At 41.5% G+C, this 17,673-nt stretch overlaps 1 protein-coding gene across 3 annotated transcripts in view; it reads right to left on the bottom strand.

Annotated features, from left to right (window-relative positions):
• Nucleotides 1-17,673, bottom strand: part of ARFGEF3 (ARFGEF family member 3) — a 402,727-nt gene that overhangs the window by 158,259 nt on the left and 226,795 nt on the right. For all 3 annotated transcript variants that reach the window (XM_069234334.1, XM_069234333.1, XM_069234332.1), the window contains 3 exons: nt 16,770-16,936; nt 6,675-6,840; nt 2,643-2,750 (listed from right to left, as the gene is read on the bottom strand). In XM_069234334.1, the coding sequence (XP_069090435.1) occupies nt 2,643-2,750; nt 6,675-6,840; nt 16,770-16,936 (441 nt within the window). The remainder of the gene's footprint in view (nt 1-2,642; nt 2,751-6,674; nt 6,841-16,769; nt 16,937-17,673) is intronic.

Consider the following 17,673-nt stretch of genomic DNA (forward strand, 5'->3'; position numbering starts at 1 on the left):
TTAAAATGTGCATGTCCTGGTGGCTACTGCAAGAAAGCCGGCCAAAGTGACATGCGCACTTTAAACTGAAGTGTACACTGTTCCTCCCTGCTGATATCCCACTCTCAGACCTGGCTGCTGCAGTATGAAAAATGAAATGGTAATACATTTTTTATTACAATTTGTTTGTGTTTGCTGCTCTTGCAGCGGAGGGGCGATGCTCCTCTGCCCTCATGGAGGCACCACTGCTGGCAGACAGAGCTAGCCTGTGAAGAAATGTTGGTGTGAATCCATATTTAAGGTCACATGGGCACTATGAGACTGAGTGTCAGGCATGAATGATACTTCAGGCTCACCCCGGTTAAGTGTCTGCAAGAACTGCATCCAATTGACTGCTTGCCTCATCCCTGGCATAGTACATGTGCAGAGAAAGAACAAGTCAGTGAGATCTTTTGCTTCCCACAAGCCAGTTTACAGAACACCAGAGTAGCATGGATTCCAAATCCAAGTTAGAAAAATATCATATATGTAACATACATGCATGGAAATTTATAGTTGCTTACACTCTGAACATCGCCTATGTAAGGATGCCTCTAAGAAATTGAATTTTCGAAACAGATAATCCTTGAAGGCAGTAATGCAAGCTTTGGAGTGAATGTAACAAAATCAGCATTAGGCGAAAATGTCTTCCTGCAAAAAGCACTGATGAAAAAACCTGCCCCAGGAGAACTGTGCAGGCTGTGCAGATTCAAGCTGCAGTCCCATGAGCGATGGAAAATCACTGAAAGGAGGTGAAGCTTGTAGGGATGAATGGGATGTGTCTGTGGGCAAGCCACGATCAGCATGGGATTCCAAACTGGTAAAATGATTTTGGGTGAGGCAAGAAATGCACTGGCCAGCTCCTGTATCGGGATTACCTAAAAAGCACAATGGAAAAATAGGAAGCAGGAAAAACTGGTTCTCCCTTCCTCCCGCTCACCAGGGACAGAGGCCACAGCTAGATAGAAAGTTGACATTGCACCACAAGGTAACAGACATGTTCACTTACAAAAACACAATTACAGCCACAGTATAGGTAAACAAGCAAGGCTCAAGCCTGGCTGGGGCTGACTGTTCGGCTTGAATCTGCACTTTGTCCATTGTGAGTGCCATCAAAGAGACAAGACAAGCCCTGAACCTGGCCTCATAAAGCAGTTTTTGGAAGATAAGCACTGCTCCATGAAGAACGGCTGGCAACTGTGCTTTGCAGGGTCTCAGCGTGACCTGGTGCTTCAACTTTAAAGCAATGAATTTGGACTTTAAATGCAGAACCAGTAAGTGAGCACGTCAACAATCTGAAGCCATATTGCACTTCAGTTGAGCTACACTGAAGATGTGTCAACACAGAAGAAGTACGAGGGATCTCTCTGACCTTTCCCTTTGGCTAATCTGTCTAGTTGACGCCTCTTGTATACTGCACAATCCTGAAATAGATTGTCAAATCAGGGGAAGTCCTTGATATTACCATAAAAACAGAGTGTTGTCCTGACTCCTTTTCTCTTAAACTTTAAACTGTGGAAAACAAGTCTGGTGTATTTTGGATCCAGGTAGTTTGCTGGATTGCCTTATGTGTTCCGAATATGAATTTTCTTTTGTAATGGTCGCCATTTGATACAGCATGCAAACCATTTTCTAGAAAGTCTTCTTATACAGTGTCAGCTCGATTATGTATGACACGTTTTATTGTGATCCATGTATTTTGAACAGTGTGCTAATTTAGCTCCTGAAGGATAATTAAACCCAAACCAATATTCTTTGGTATTAAACTGGAGAGAGGAGTTATCTACCCTGTGACTGGATTTAACAGGGTGTAACCAGGAAACATGGGCTTAAAACCCCAGCTTTCATATTTTAACTAAACTGGGTGGTCCTTGGCAAACCAATTCACTTCACTTTTCTTGGCTGTCAAATCTGGAAATGCCCTGTTGTAATTCAATTCAGATTTCACGGTATACAAATATATTTAATGATAATATCAGGCATGTTTGCCATTTCTCACAACAATTACGCAAAGGTTGAGATGTTTTATGCATATGAGCTTTGCATTAAAATGCGGACTTTCACAATCCTTTAATTATCGCTTAGCCCCAATTTAAACAAAACAAAAATCAACATCTTCGAAACGTCAGCGGAAAACTTTTTCGTCCATCTGTGCACATTTTTAATAAGCAAAGGCAGTTTGTCACACCTTTCCCTCACTGGTGTCAGAGTGCATTCAATTTCACAGTAAACTAACAACAAAATAGCTCATCTATTTTCAGCACCAAGTAACACGCACAAGAACCACGTAGGTAAGCGTGGGAGAAAACTACACTTAGGCATAGTCAAAAGCCAAGCATGAAACTTTCGGAACTACACAAAGGTCAAAATTGTGAATTTCGCAAAACATTGCTTACCTAATATAACCTTTGCACACTCCTTTTTCAAAAACGATTATCTTAATAAATATTTCTTAGTTTAGTGACATAATGTTGTGTACTACACAAAAAATACTCATAAAAGTAGCAGAAGTAAATATTTGAGAAATGTAAAGAGTCTGCATGATGGCTCGTCTCCTCCACTGATTTTGCTGGCTCTGCAACCTTCAAGGGACAGAAGATAAATTGTGAGTGGAACATTGGTACCTGCCAGGATGGCGCTGTCGGTACTCCTGTCCTGGTTGAGAGGTGACTGTGATGATGCAGAGGCCAATAGCTGTCCACCTATGGCACTGCTTCCCAAGCCATCCATATCTGAAACACAAGGTTATCAACAATGAATGCTTTCTTTGGACACATACAGATGACTGTAAAGACTTTGTAACACTGAAAATTTGGTTAACATTGTAGTAGTACGAGTTAAAAAGGACTTTGATGGATCGTTTTCTAGTACTTTATTCACAATGTTTATTTGCAGTTCATGCTCTCACCTGGTACCACTGGTTTCATTTAACCATTGCATCCTAATGGTCAATAAGTACCATTGGACGGTTTTCGCCCGCCAGCTTGGTCTCCTCCATGCTAATCTTCCTTATGAATGACTGCAGCCCATGTGCAATAGCACACCTTCTGCTGCAGATGCAAGATCTTTCCAATTTCCTCTACTGGGTGAAGTGTGATGTTGTATAAGGGTGCTAAATGTTAGGATAACCTGAAAGCCAGGGAGAGTTTTCTCTTTATGGCCTGGGTCTAAAGCTTTCAGTGCAACTGGCATTATTTGATGATTAGCAAATTAGCACAATCCCAAGGAAGAAGCTCGCAAAAAGAGGTTAAAATCCAGTAACAACAAAGAACTTCAAATTCTCTATTGGCTTTTAGGTTGGTTTCACAGCCCTCAGGGGAGAACTCTGTGACATCAGTTGCCAGAGCAAGGTGCCACATGTTAAAACATCAAGCCAGGAGAATCCTTGAAAAATCACCAACATGGGGCCACAGACGTCCTTTCTGCTTTTGAAATAAAACTCAAGAGAGGTCACCAACAGACCTCCCCGAACCCAAGTTGCCTGTACAAAACGTCCTGCATCTCACAACATGCTCATGCAATTGTTCCCTTTCTGTTCAGGTGTTCTTACCGACCCACTCCCACCCAGACTTAATAAATTCGTCTGTTGGGGAAGGTAAAATGATGGAACTGAGAACAAATACAAAAGCAAGCTCCCTCACATGTTGTTCCACAGGAAATGTATTCTCTCGTATTGGAAAGAAATTGTCTCTCACTTAAGCAATACTTTTAAGACGCTACCTAAGCTGGATTTCCCAACAATGACCTTAGGCATATTTTCGGCTGGCTCCCTCTCCAATTGGCAAATGCCATTTATGCTCTAGATGGACCATATGCTAATAAAAGCATCAAGACATATTCTATCCAAATGAAAATTCACAAGAGGTCTGTCATTGCATATCTGGTGGGCTTGGCTCAAGTTGATTCGCAGTGCAGGCAATGCACTTCAAGGTGGACTACATCCATTTTGAACCAAGCCTGTCTTATATATGCAAAGAACCAAATGTCTATTTAGTCATTCCTGCACTGCATTTTCTTTACTTGGTATCCCTAGATATCCTTCCAGATCTTGCAGCGACTGAAATGCTGGACTCATAGTACAACTCTAATACGGTTTTTAGGCAACTGCTTTCATTACGGTCACACCTTGGCAATTTTTTTTCCTTAATGTTTTCTGTAATACGTTGCCTTTATTTTATTTTTCATGCCAACACAGCTAACATTAGTGCTTACACTGTATATGTACTTGGTTCCTTCACTGACTAATGTCCATTTCAAACACCCTTCTGTTATGTACACCAGTGATTTAAATTCATCACTTCAAATTGGTAGCCAAACATGCATCGTTGTATTTATTATCACATTTTTGGAACAATTTTGTAATTCTTTTTGAGTTTAAAAACTTAAATAAATATATTTGAATGTTTAAATAAATCTCACTGTCTTGTACTTTATTGCACGGTACTGTATGAGTCTGTTTCAATGGCAATAGAAGAAAATTGTAATCTGCCACTGAATATGACTGGTCCATTTTGCCAGAGCTGTTACTGAATGTGCTACCTGTGGTGGAAATGGGTGCTGTATGCAAGGGGAGGGGAGATGTTTCTTTCTGAATAAATTCAGGTATGCACATTTGTGCAAGCCTAGGCGTTTTAGTGCGGGGCCAGCTCAATGTAACATTGACCAACTTTCTTTTGTGAAAGCTGGGCAAGGCTGCAAAGAGAGTTCACTGTGGGCGGAGCTAATAACACAGTGTGGTACAAAGAAAATGTTTGGAAAGGGCATGGCTGGCAGAACAACACTTCAGTTATGTTAGGGAACAGCCACATCACACTGCGGTAGCATTCTGCAGAGTGGTTCTCCCGTGTCAGATTCTGCCCTCTTTCTCGCCTCCTCACCTTTTAACCTTTCCAACACTTTATTCTTTGTTTCCTGTTCACCAGCCCTCCCTGGAGCAGGAGGTTACTTAGAAAAAGGCCACGACAACTTCCGGCCTCACCAGTGATCATGTCATCCACTGTGAAAGTTATGCGGGTACCACTGTGTAGTAAGGTAAATCCGTGTCTTGCCTGTAGTTGCATGAGCCTGCGTCCACCAATCATTCGAGGAAACCCCGGGCCAACAGACTCTGGGATCCAGAGAGTATTAATTTTAATATTGTCTATAAACAGCTCCAGACTCTTGTGGGGTTTGCGAAGATTATTTTGACACATTGCACACTGGAACATGTAAATAACTGAATTACAACTTTTAAAATGGAACCCTGCCAAGAATCTTGTTAAAATAATTATGACTTTATTTCATACCACAGTCACATAACCCCAGGACTGAGTTCTGCACAGCCGCTTTCATTACATTCATTATTTCCTTGTGTTGCACTCTATATTGATTACTCTCTAAGTCTGCCTTTCATTCCTGGACGAGTCTCAATATATGAGGTCCCCCTCATCTTCTACCTGATTTTCTTTTCAATGCCAAGCTAGTGAAATAGTTGCCCTCAGTTCTCTTTTGCGCAAGCTGTTAGGACAAAGTACAGTGGTATTGCTTAATTTTAGGAAGCCACTCATTTTGGCCTCTATTATCCACTGCATTCAATTACATGATTCAGTTTTTTGTGTGCTTCCCATGCTCATTACCACATTTCTTTTTTTTAAAATCAAGTTCTTTTTTGGAAAAGCTAATTACGTTAGTCAATGCATTTGCTATCATTTGAGTAGGAACTTGAGCTGTTGGTGGAAATCAACCAAGATGGAGGTTTGATTTCCAGATTTGATAAGGAAGTGTGTGCCGACACACCTAAATAACCCATTGGTGGGACTAAAATGGGAGACAGGCTGTGGGTTGAAATTTACAAAGAGGCAATGGGAGAATGCACAACTGCTGGCACGTCAGATCTTCTGTAATGCTAGATTCTGCCTTACCTACTTCAATAAATTGCATAGAACATGTGTATCCTGACGATGTCACATAGACACTAGCTGCTCAAAGTTTAAGCAGACAGGTACCTTATTTTTTCACCGTACCCGCTGGGACTGATGTTGATAAGTTCAATTATAACATTAAATAGAACGTCTACTTGTACTCTTACTTGCAAGAAGACAAATTGCAATACACGGGATGGCCACTAGGGCTCCCAAAGTCGAGGACTGGATACCAGATGTTCAAGACTCAACATTAGCAGAATAAGTAAATAATAAAGATGAAGCTACCCTGAACTGATGATAATAAATTACCCAAAGACCTGGAGATGTGGTCAAAACGTTTTAAAACCTGATATACCCACTTAATACAAGACCCTCCATTGACAAACCCCCCTAATATGCAACATGTGAGTTATATGTATATTGGTATAAAGTTCATTGACTTTTGTGACTGTCTACCCTGTTAAATTATACTGCACCTGATGATACATCCCAATGGCACCAACATTGTATACTACTTGTTTCTATGTGAGAAAATAAGAGAGTTTAAAAAACATTTGTATTCTGAAATTGTTAAACACAGAAACAGTTAAAAAACTATGTAAAGAAAATTAACTAGTTAAGAATTAAGTTTATGTAAGAACTGCTTTAAGTATAAAAGTTATTTTATTGTCTTTCCCAATGGCAGATCTGGAAAGAAGAGAAGTTTGAACAGCTAATAAGAGAGTTATTTTAGAGTGGCAAGGTACCACCTACCAGTCAGCATGGTGATGAGAGGGAGGCAGTGCTCTTCGGGGCTTCCACAGTATCCGGAATCACCCAAAATATTTTTGTCCAACACCTGGTGGTAGAGCTCTTCAATCCAGATTTGTGAAAAAACCAAAAGCACTCCGCTGGACTGCACTTGCTTGAGAAACTCCTTCTACAGAGGACATAGAAACCGGATACATCGAGCGGCGGTATTAGAGAAAGTAATAAAAATAGTCATTATCATTTCACATGTTGAGGAACATTTGCATTTTTGGGATAATCAGTGATCTAAATATCACAACCTTGCCATTAGGTGCTTTGTGACTCATACAGCTTTAACACTAAGCTGGATGGAGTGTTTTCCACTCAATAAAAGTTAGTTTTATTGCTCAGTTCCTGTGGTCATGCACAAGGTGAGGTGGCCCATGGGAGAGGCAGGATGATATCTGGCAAAGATTCAATAGGGTGTTTACCTTGGGAAAGAATAGAACATCTGTTTTGAAACAGTCTCAGTCATAATGATGTCTTTACTGGAAGGAATGGGATGCTGACTGAAGAAAGTTGGATGCTCTACAGCAAAGGTGCAACTATCGGATGGCTGCAACTGAGATAATTAAAGAAGTGCTCTTAGTTTATTGGTAGGACAGAATGTGACCACTGGTAGCTACTGGATGCTGGATATGGTTCCAGCCTAATGTAAACTATTGGAAGCACTGCTACTACTGTTTATATCTGATTATGTGTAATTAAGTGGTTCTGAGAGAACACCTATTTTGCACTTTCTGTTTACAAAATATAAGAATCACACATGACACAACCGTAAAACTGGTGAAGAAAGTCAAATTAGTGTTCTTTTTAGTATTGGTATAAGTACAGTAATGTATACCGCAATGCAATCAATGGTACTGTGGAAAATGGCATAATAGTGTGAAAAATTTCATTATTTGTGAGATCAAGATGCAATTTCCATACGAAATGCCCTTTTTAATAATAACTTTGACCCTGCTTGACAAAATTGTGTGAAATTTGGGAGCAATCTGATGCACCCACCTTGGTTTCTTCATTTCAGATTTCATGCAGATTGGTCAATGTACACAAAGGTGAGTGATTGAAAAGTAGCATTACCAGTCATACGTCCTATATGAATTTTTGCTCTCTGCTCATCATAAATTGCTGAATGGATATATGCCAAACATGGTATGGAGGAAGGGCTTCGCCTACAATATGCCCTTAGTCTATTTTTGTATAAATCTATCCCGTAGTATTTGAGACTTTGGCATTAAATATTGCCTACATGACGTATTAATGGTTAATTTATGTATATACACATTTGGGTTCACAAACCTATTTTTAATTCAGCACACAAATCTCATTGGCTGTGATACTTGTCCTTACTTTTATTGGCTGTCAGAGATAAAACATTTTGCCAATGTCTCCATTACACGAAACAGAAGGCTATGAATCACTCTGAAACACGCACTGTGAAAAAAACACATTGTGCCAAATGTGGAGAAAGGGGCAAATCTCATCGCAAAAGAGGGACTAAGACAAACATCTCCTTTATTTGTCAAAAAAGTTTAAATCAATATTCTAAGTTTGAGAAAATGGAAAAGGTTCTCAAACAAATTCAGGGAGCATTGGAGAAGCAGAAAAAAAACAATAAACTAATGGGAAAGACTCCACACAAAATACAAAGCCCTACAGCATCTTGCAAACGTGGTGGTGAAGACTGTGCCACGTGCTGGGAAAGTTGGTGTTTCAATCTCCTGAGGATTTGTTGTGGGTCGAGTGGTTAGAAGCAGACCTAAGGGCTCTGGTTAGGGTATATTAGAAGGGATCATTTTCTTCATATATTCTGAATCTTGCCACATTAAACCTTTTGGATTGTGTTTACTACCTTGAACATGAACCTTGCTTCTGCCACAAGCCAGCAAAGTGCCTTCAACTGCCTTACTATGGTCACATTTGCAAAGGTTTATAAACAGCGCACCTACTTTGTTCTGTAACCATAGCAGGCTTTTAATGATTTTCTTGGGCAAATACAAGTAGATGATGTTGCAGTAATCAATGTTTGCAATGGCAGTGGCTCTTTTCTGCGCCACCCAGTGAACAGTTTGGCAAAGTGGAAGGATTTTGCAGTGAACATTGAGCTGGACTTTGATGTCTATGACTACTGTTGACTGCGGAATGGATTCCTGAAAAAGGCAATAGCTGCAAAAGGGAACTCCTTGAGTCCACCCGGATACACAGCATAACAGGTCCTAAACAAAAGGCAAACATTTGGACCTAAGGACACGAGCAGATTGGAAAAAGAGTGTCATATTAGATCACCATGAGTTAGAGTATTCTCCCTTACAGGTAAAAACAGCAAATCCTTTCAAAGCTTCAGGAAGTCTGAGAAACAGAATCTGTTGAGCCACATGGGAGCTATCATAACCATTTATCATTCCTGACAACTTGCTGGGGAAGATGATCTGAGTAGGATATGTTCTCTAAGGGAAGACATTTAATTGCCATCTAAAAGGCAAAAGTCTCACTCTAAGTTGCCCTTGAAGGTAAAACACTATTACAATCAATCATGTGTGTGAAAGAGAAGCACCACTGCTTAGTTTTACACAGTTGACCTGTTTGCATGCGTCACATGCACAATTCCATCAGGATGTTTATGATGTACTAGGTAAGTGGCAGACAAAATAATGTTCATGCTAAACAAAAAAAATCAACATTACAACTGCAAACCTGCATAAATGGGTGAAAGAGTATTACTCTTCGCTTTCTCTGTAAAAACCTGCACTGGATCCTTTATGTAAAAGTAATAACATTTAGCCTCAACAAGATTGCTTTAAAGTACGGAATGTTACTTTAAAGGAAGTTAACTTCCCTGGTTGGAAGCTATGAACCTTCAGTAGATCGAGTGCCTCTCCATGTAAAATTGGAAGCACTGCACGCAATTCACACCTCTTTTCAGGAGCGAGAAAACATCTGCAGCATCTCTGTGTTTAACCACATCTCATGTTGGCTATCATTTACCTAAAAATAGATGCCATCAGGCTGTGGCGATTTATGGTCTCTCTGCAGTGGGGAGGTTACATGCACATATGTCATGCGTAGCAATTTCCCTGTAAACAACATTTATTGGATAGGAATCAGAATATTCTTTGCCTTGATCACCAAATGGTGTAAGTCAAAAAGTAAAGACATCACATCTTGAACCCAGAGATTTCTGAGGTGGCAGTGATGTTGGAGGTGCTCTCAGTAATTAGCTGCTGAGATATGGCAATGGACGCAATTACTCTGCCAACTCAGGAAACCGAGATACTTTGTTTGCAGGTCTAAGACAAGAATCTTGAAATGTAAATCATTTACATGTAAAGCGTGGAGCCAAAATCACATCTGAAGGGCAGAGAGTAGATCTGTTAGTAAAACAATGAAAAAATTCAGACTCCTTCGGAAAGAATGTTGTGAAGCTATGGATTTGTAAAAAAAAAAAAAAATAGGTGCCGAGTACCCCTTCCTCATGGCCTCAACAAAGATACTTGAATACCTGGCTGATGTTCCCTTTTTGCTTGGAGGCCAACTCTGTGGTGCCCAGATCTACGTTTGGAGTGGGAACTCTCGAGGTAGGTGATGAAGCGAAGAAGTGGTCAGGTGATAGTCCAAATATCTGCCTCACCATGGATTGTACCAAAAGAACCTTCAGGATATATTTTCAAGATAAAAGAAAATAGAAACACATCTTCTCACTGGAGTGGAGTGGTCTACAGTCATAGATTGATAGCCAGCATTGCTTTTAAGGTTCAATATTTATGACATATTTATTTATGAAACTTGAAGTTTTGACATTTGAAAAGGCAGTTCTGAAGGATTTTCAGACCATTAAGACCCATATTAGCGAAACATTTTACCACTTGTCTAGGTATAGTTTGAGGTTGCCCGTAGACTTTGGTCGGATACACGTCTAACAATTAAACCAGCAGATAAGGGTAGAGCCGTCATTATCCAGGAAACCAGGACTTTTGAAGCAGTGTCTCCAGCAACTGCAAGATATCCCATATTATCACCCATTACAACTGGATCCTACTAAAAGATTGCAGAGTACAACTAAGGAATTGGTAGAAACGGCTAAGGGGCAGAGTGGATCACCTTGAAGGAAGTGGATTTCTTGATTATGGATCATCCTACAATAGCATATTTCTATACCCGACACAACATTCATAAACTTCCACGTCGTCTTTCGGGCAGACCGATAGTGTCTGGCATAGGTTCCCTTCTAGAACCCCATTCCCAGTTCATAGATTTTCTTATTTGAGGCCTTTGGTTTCTGAGATGCCATCATACTAACACAATACTAAACACATCCTGAAGACACTGAAAGATTTGCCATTTGAGACTAAAGAAACTTTTATGGCAGGACTAGAAATTGAGTCTCTCTATACCTGTATTCCTCAGGGTGACACTTTCTTAACAATTGAAACATTATTGCAGGAGAGAACTCCAGGTCTATTTATTATAGATTGTGCACATTTGGTTTTGAAATATTTTTTTTCCTATTTCCAGACCAATTATACCATCAAATTTCTGGAACTTACATGGGGAGAGCCTGTGCTCCCAGTGAAGCGAATCTGTTTATGTATCAGTTTGAACAGACATATCTATCCAATGGATAACCCTTTGAATCTAAAAATGTGGAAATGCTACATGGTGACATCCTTATTATTTGGAAGGGTGATGCCAGAGGTACCTCTACTTGTGTAGACTGTATTAATATAAGGAATGCTCATCTCAGGTTCACCTGTGAATACAGCAAAGAAAGGATTCCTTTTCTGGATCTTATGTTATACCTGAAGAATGGTGTTAGAGACCCTGTCCAAGTAGGGACCACAATCCTACTCCGGGCAAGTCAGATACACACCCTAAAACAGTCTGTGCTCAACCTCTGGTAGCTTGGCACAGAGCAGTCAGGCTTAGCTTACGAGGCAATGTGTAAAGTATTTGTGCAACACTTAAATGATGACATTAACACAGTGAAAGACACCACAAACAGACTCCACATCAGTTTAGAAAAATAAATACTATTTATCTGAGCAAACAAGGCCAAAACAACAAAAATCCAATCAGTAGAAGTCGAGATATGAATTTTTAAAGATTAAATGTGAAAACAGTGCTTAGAAGTCAATAGCGGTCAAAAGGTTACTTGAGGTTGCAAGGGAACAGTGCAAATCCAAAATCCAGGCTGATCGCGATGGAGGGAAGGCTGGCTACAGAACTTACGCAGGATCTGCTGAACAGTACATTTGATGGAGCAATGCATCGAAGTAGAGTACACGAAGGATCGATTTTTTACCGCCCCCAGGAGACTGCGTCGTCATCGGGCTCCATAGAAGGGAATGGAAATCGGCACAGGTTCTGTTACACAACACTCATTCTGTTACAAATTGAGCACTGCTGTGCCATGAGATGTGGTAGATAAAGAGTGAATGGTGACTGCTATGGGCAATGGGAGAGCATCACTGAATGATCCTGACTGAGATCACTATTCCTCCTTGGTGGGAATGTCGTAAAGTGGTGCTTAATTTGTGATGGTGGTTGCAGGGGGCTCATTGACACTCATTTTGGGAAACAGCACTTATTTTATTCAACATACTTTGATCCACAGCAAGAAAGGGAAAAAACAAAAAAAGAAGGAAAGGAGAGAAAGTAGGGAAACAGTGACAAAGGGAGAAAGCAGAGATGAAAAATAACCCATAAAAGTGAGATAAAGAAGTCTAATGGTGGATTAAAGAGATATGATGTGGAATCAAGACTAGACAGCCTTCATATTCAGCACACCAACATTAATAGCGCCAACTGTGAGCATCTGTGCAAAACATTGGACCCTGGTGCTTATTATTTTACAAAGTAAACAAGGAATAAACGGAAGAAAATTAAAAGAGCGATGTTTGCCCCAGGTAGATTGGAGGGGCACCACTTTAGGCAGAAAAGCCACCTTAGTTCTCAAGACCAGTTTGTGTAGATAGATGCAGGTGAACAACAGATAGATGTTGATGTAGATTGGGATATTGGTTCGGGGTGAATCCCTACTCAATCAGCAACCACAATTTTTGTCAGGGTGAAACACAAGCAAACCCCAAATTAACCTGTACTTAACACTCTGGGAGCTTGGCAGAAATGCAGTCAGGCTTAAGAGGCAGGGTGTAAAGTATTTATGCAACACTCCAAACAGTAATTAAATGAAAACACAACACAAGAAAAACCCTACACCAACTTAGAAACAGAGTAAAATTGAATAAATCCTTTGAGAACAAAACAACAAAAATCCAACTATTAGAAACAGAGATATATAATTTTAAAGATTTTAAGTGAAAACAGTGCTAGAAAGCATAAAGCATTACCTGTGGGTATCTGGTCACACTGGACCTGGAAAAAAAATCACAAGTTCAGGACGGCTATGATGATGCACGAGCCGGATATAGGAACCAAGTTTGGCTTGCTGAACACAGTATTTTAAATCTGGGTGTGCTGTCCACCATTGGTTCCGAGGAGCTGTGAGGTCCGCAATGCAAAGTTAGATCACGCTGCTTTCGTTTCGATGAAGCTGGGTGGAAAGGCTTTGCAAGACCGTGTCAAGTTACATCGGTTCTGATGGGCTGGCAGCGGGGCACCGAGCCTTGGCGAGGCTTTGCGTCACTTGATGCTGATTTTGTTGAGGCCCCATGACCACCTACTTGTGGACATTCTACATCATGGTCAAATTGTCTGCAAAGATGGTGGCAGGCAAAAAGTCATCCATTGTGGTATGTGCTCTCCACCGATCACCAGCACAAGTCTATTGCAGTATCTGGGTAGGTCCTGATAACATTAATCAGATCTCACCCCTGGCGTAACCACTGCTGACAAAGGCAACATAGGAGAGCGTTATGTGCTAGTGTGCATGGGAGACCAGTAGAATACAGGAAGCCAGCAAAACTACTAAGCAAAATCCATTAGGATTATGATATGCTCCCCTCTACTCCTAAAACATCACAATCATATCACAAATTTGTTGGATCCTATGATGTCCATTTGCCGGATGCAGTTATGAAAAGGTGGTGTTCAAAAGGCTCTAGAGGAGATTGGAGCATCTTGATGAAAAAGTCAAAGTAGAACACCAGGCATTCGTTTTCAGGTAAGTCTTCTGACACAAGCTATGGCGAACCCACCTTGAGAAGCCAATTGTCAAGTTACTGAAATGCAGCAATCCTCAACCTGGGGAGATGTGCAGCAACCACTGCCACCACTTTCATGAAAACTATGGGGGCGAATGTCAAACTGAACAAGAGGGCAGCGTATTGGCAGTGGGTAGAGCCTACTGCGAGTACCAGGCACGTCCTGTGTCAGTGCAAGATTGGTATGTGAAAGAGCGCATCCTACAAATTAAATGGGACCATCAGACCTTCTGCTTTAGCTACCAAAAGCATCTGAGACAAGTACAGTATTCTGAACTTTTTCCAAACCTCAATGTTCAAGCCCAAGGTCTAGGATTAGATGAAGAGTGCCATCCGTGGCAACCAGGAAGTACCATTAGTATTTGGTGATGGGGTGTCTGAAGAGGTGCTTGTTATAAGGGAAGGGGATACTCCCTTTATATGATCCTTAAGATCCAATGGTCTGAATTCATGATATCCCAAGCCTGTAGGGACAAATACACCCTCCCCATAACTGCCCACACATGCACTTATAAGGAGAAGCTAAAGATATATGCTGGATCTGTGTGCCTTTGCCTCGGCCCCTGTACTGTTGGATGGGCTGGGAGGATTATTTGTGGCAAAAACAAATCCCATGGAGTGGACCCTAAACTTCAGAAACAGTCTGTAGTCTTGGCCTGTGGACTGAAGCCCCTAGGAAAGGGAAGCAGCTCTTCCTGACTTGAACCTCTCCAAAGCTGAGTCAGCTTTGTCTCCAAATAAGCGAGCCCCAGAAAAGGGTACGTCCATGAGACCCAACTGCACATCCTGTGAGGTGCCGGTGGAACTCAGCCATGTATGCCTCCTCAGGGCTATGAGAGTACAAATGACCAGGCCTCTCCCGATTATTTGTTTGGGGTTGTCCTGTCCATGAATCACCACTTCAGTAAAATGGTCTTTTAGGTGGTCTAGTAAACTTGGCACCACCATATTCACCATTTTCCACAAGGTGCAGGTATACCTATTGAGTACCCATGTGGTGGTCATGGACAGCAAGCGCTAAGGTGCTAGCAGGGAAAAGTTTTTGTTCCCTTCTGCTTCCAATTTCCAGTCCCCAGGAGCTGTAAAGATCACAACTCGGTTGTCCTTAGTGGAAGGTGAAGCCTGCACCAACACAAAGGCAGGCAGGATCTATTGGGCCAAAATATACCACCTGGCAATCATCCGGGTTTTGGCAGAAGCAAAGGCTGGTTTGTCCCAAACCACCCAGATGGGGTTGAGCAAAGCTTCACTAAAAGAAAGCAGTAGCTCTGATACTATTGAAGCAGGCTATAGGACCTCTGTCAGTATATTAGATCGGCCATCACTGCGGTTAAGGGCAGTTTCACCACTCCTACTGCCTTCCTCAGCATAGCAGAAAGGAAGGTACTGCTGGGAGAGCCAGTCCTCCATGGTACTGTGTCTACATGGTACTGTGTCTCAGGGAATGTGTACAGCCCACTGATATTTTGAAAATCTAGGCAACCAGCTGTGTCTCAAAAAGGCATGAAGTAGCAAATTGACCACCACGCTGCTATCATCATCATCATCATCATGAGAAACACCCACAAGTATTTGAATGGTATCTAAATCACATAAGATGTCATCCTTAGATTGCCAAGATCATTGGCATGGTGTGAGGCCAGGATGCATTTTTATCCTGTACTTGGCTTCTTCAGCTAGCCTCTGAGCCTCCCTACAAGGCAGCACTAAGATTGCTTTAGTTTTCAATGGTTGCCTCCAGTGGATGAAATGGCGCAAGTGGTAGCAGTGCCGGTAGTGGCATTTGTAGAGGGACTTCTGGCAAGGGGCTCAGCGCAGAGGTATGCTATAAGGAAGTCTTCTAGAGCTGAATGGCGCCAAGGGTAAACCTGCCACCAGTAATCAAAATGGAGTCCCAAAAAAGTCCCATTTTGGCCAAAGGCACAATAAAGGGGGTAACCGCATTCCTGAACACCATTATCGCGCTGAAGAACTCCGCAGGGAACTCTGGGTAAACAGAAACAGGCCATGGGACCAGAACAAGACTTGGCACTGACCCTACAGCTCAAAGAGCAGCCGGCGGTGAGCCCCAGACGGGCCAGCGCTGGCATAGCTGCCCAAAATGACTCCTGTGGCAGAGTTGACAAGCTCCAGCTGTAAGCAGTATTCCGTAGCAGGCAGACCGTGCAGAAGATACCTACTTCAGGACTTCAAGGAGAGTCATTGTGCCTTCTCCTTCTCATCTTGTGATTCCTTCATTTCTCTTTGGATAAATAGGATGACCGGTGACTTTGAGGCCAACCTTAACAATGACCAACCTTGTGCGCTCGTGCCATAAAGAGTTTAGTCTTGTGCTCCTTGATGGACTTGGCGTCCACGAAGTCATTTTTGTTACATAACTTTGAGTCTCGCTTCAGCCCCAGCCACTGCAGGTAGACCTCTGAGGGTCCTACATGGACATTTTTCCATGGCAGGATTGCCAAGGCTTGAATTCTGATCTCTTAGGGGGAGACATCACTAAGAACTGGACAACTTCAGCAGCTCTGAATCCACGCGAAAGGGTGCAGAAAAGAGAACTGACATCAGTGTGCTAGGGTGGAACAATATGGCTCCTCTACCTCATACCTTCCCCTCTGCTGGTGCTGGGATAGAGCCAACACCACCTACCAGCGAAAGACAACTATGACGTGTATGGATTCAGTCTGATGCCTGGCGATATTCAAAAGGTGAGGAATCTGCAGGGACAAGTACCCTTCAGAAAACATATAAGACATTAATGTTTGGACAGAAAGAAGATATATTTGTAATCTGAACTTGTCACGTGCGGGCACACCTTTTTTGTAAATGTATACAAACCAAAACAATCAAGAGGTCACCTCCCTTTATCTACTAAAAATAAGTAATGTTGATCATTTACCAAAGTCACAGGTGCCAGAGAAGGTTTCTTCTTGTAGTAGTCAAGGTTGGAAAGCTTCAAATTTAGAAGAAGTGTGTGATAAGAAACCATGTAGAGGCTATCTGCATTTAGAAGTGTCTGGAAACTAATGTTGCTGTTTCCTTCCAAGCCTGGAGAGTGCATTACACCTGCAAAATATAGAAGTGAGAATTCCTTTTGTACTGATACACTGTTATAAAGAAAACTGCATCTTTATTAGTGACTAAGCAGACTGCAGTGCTCAATAAAACATTAGTATATAACACATTTAACTGGTCACTTACTTCTTGTTAGGAGAATATGTTTGAGCTGGACCACAAATAAAGTAAAAACTTCAGGGAGCTATGTACTGATACTTAAATCAGTGCCGTTTTAAAGATACAGCAATGTGCATTTCAAACCACTTCCTTAGGCCCAGGTATGACACCTGGCTCACTAGACCCCAAAGGAAGAGAGCGATGAGGAATTAGGGTACCTTTCCGTAGTCACCATAACTTTTAAACACACTATAGGAAAGGAAAGGAATGTAGGGCCAGTTTGGATTGATGGGGCCTCCACTCTCCGAGAGCCCCTCTCTAAAACGGGTAAGGCAGGGAAAATCAACATATGTATTATATACACACTTATTAAAAAAAACACCATTAATAAAACACTAGCTGCACAACCAGTGGGGATATATCAAAGATAACATACTCATGTTCATTATAAATTTATAATAAAAGGCTTATGCAGCAAAAACATTATACATATGTGCTTTATCAGCTAAATTATTTTCAACAGTACTGTATTTGCTACCTTGTCCAAAGCTTGCATTTTAAGCTAAGGTAAAGAGAAGTTTATCCAGCTGCATGTGCACTGTGATCATACTCAGCTTATCAAAATAGCA

This window comes from Pleurodeles waltl, chromosome 5 (assembly GCF_031143425.1).
Source record: "Pleurodeles waltl isolate 20211129_DDA chromosome 5, aPleWal1.hap1.20221129, whole genome shotgun sequence".
NCBI lineage: Eukaryota > Metazoa > Chordata > Amphibia > Caudata > Salamandridae > Pleurodeles > Pleurodeles waltl.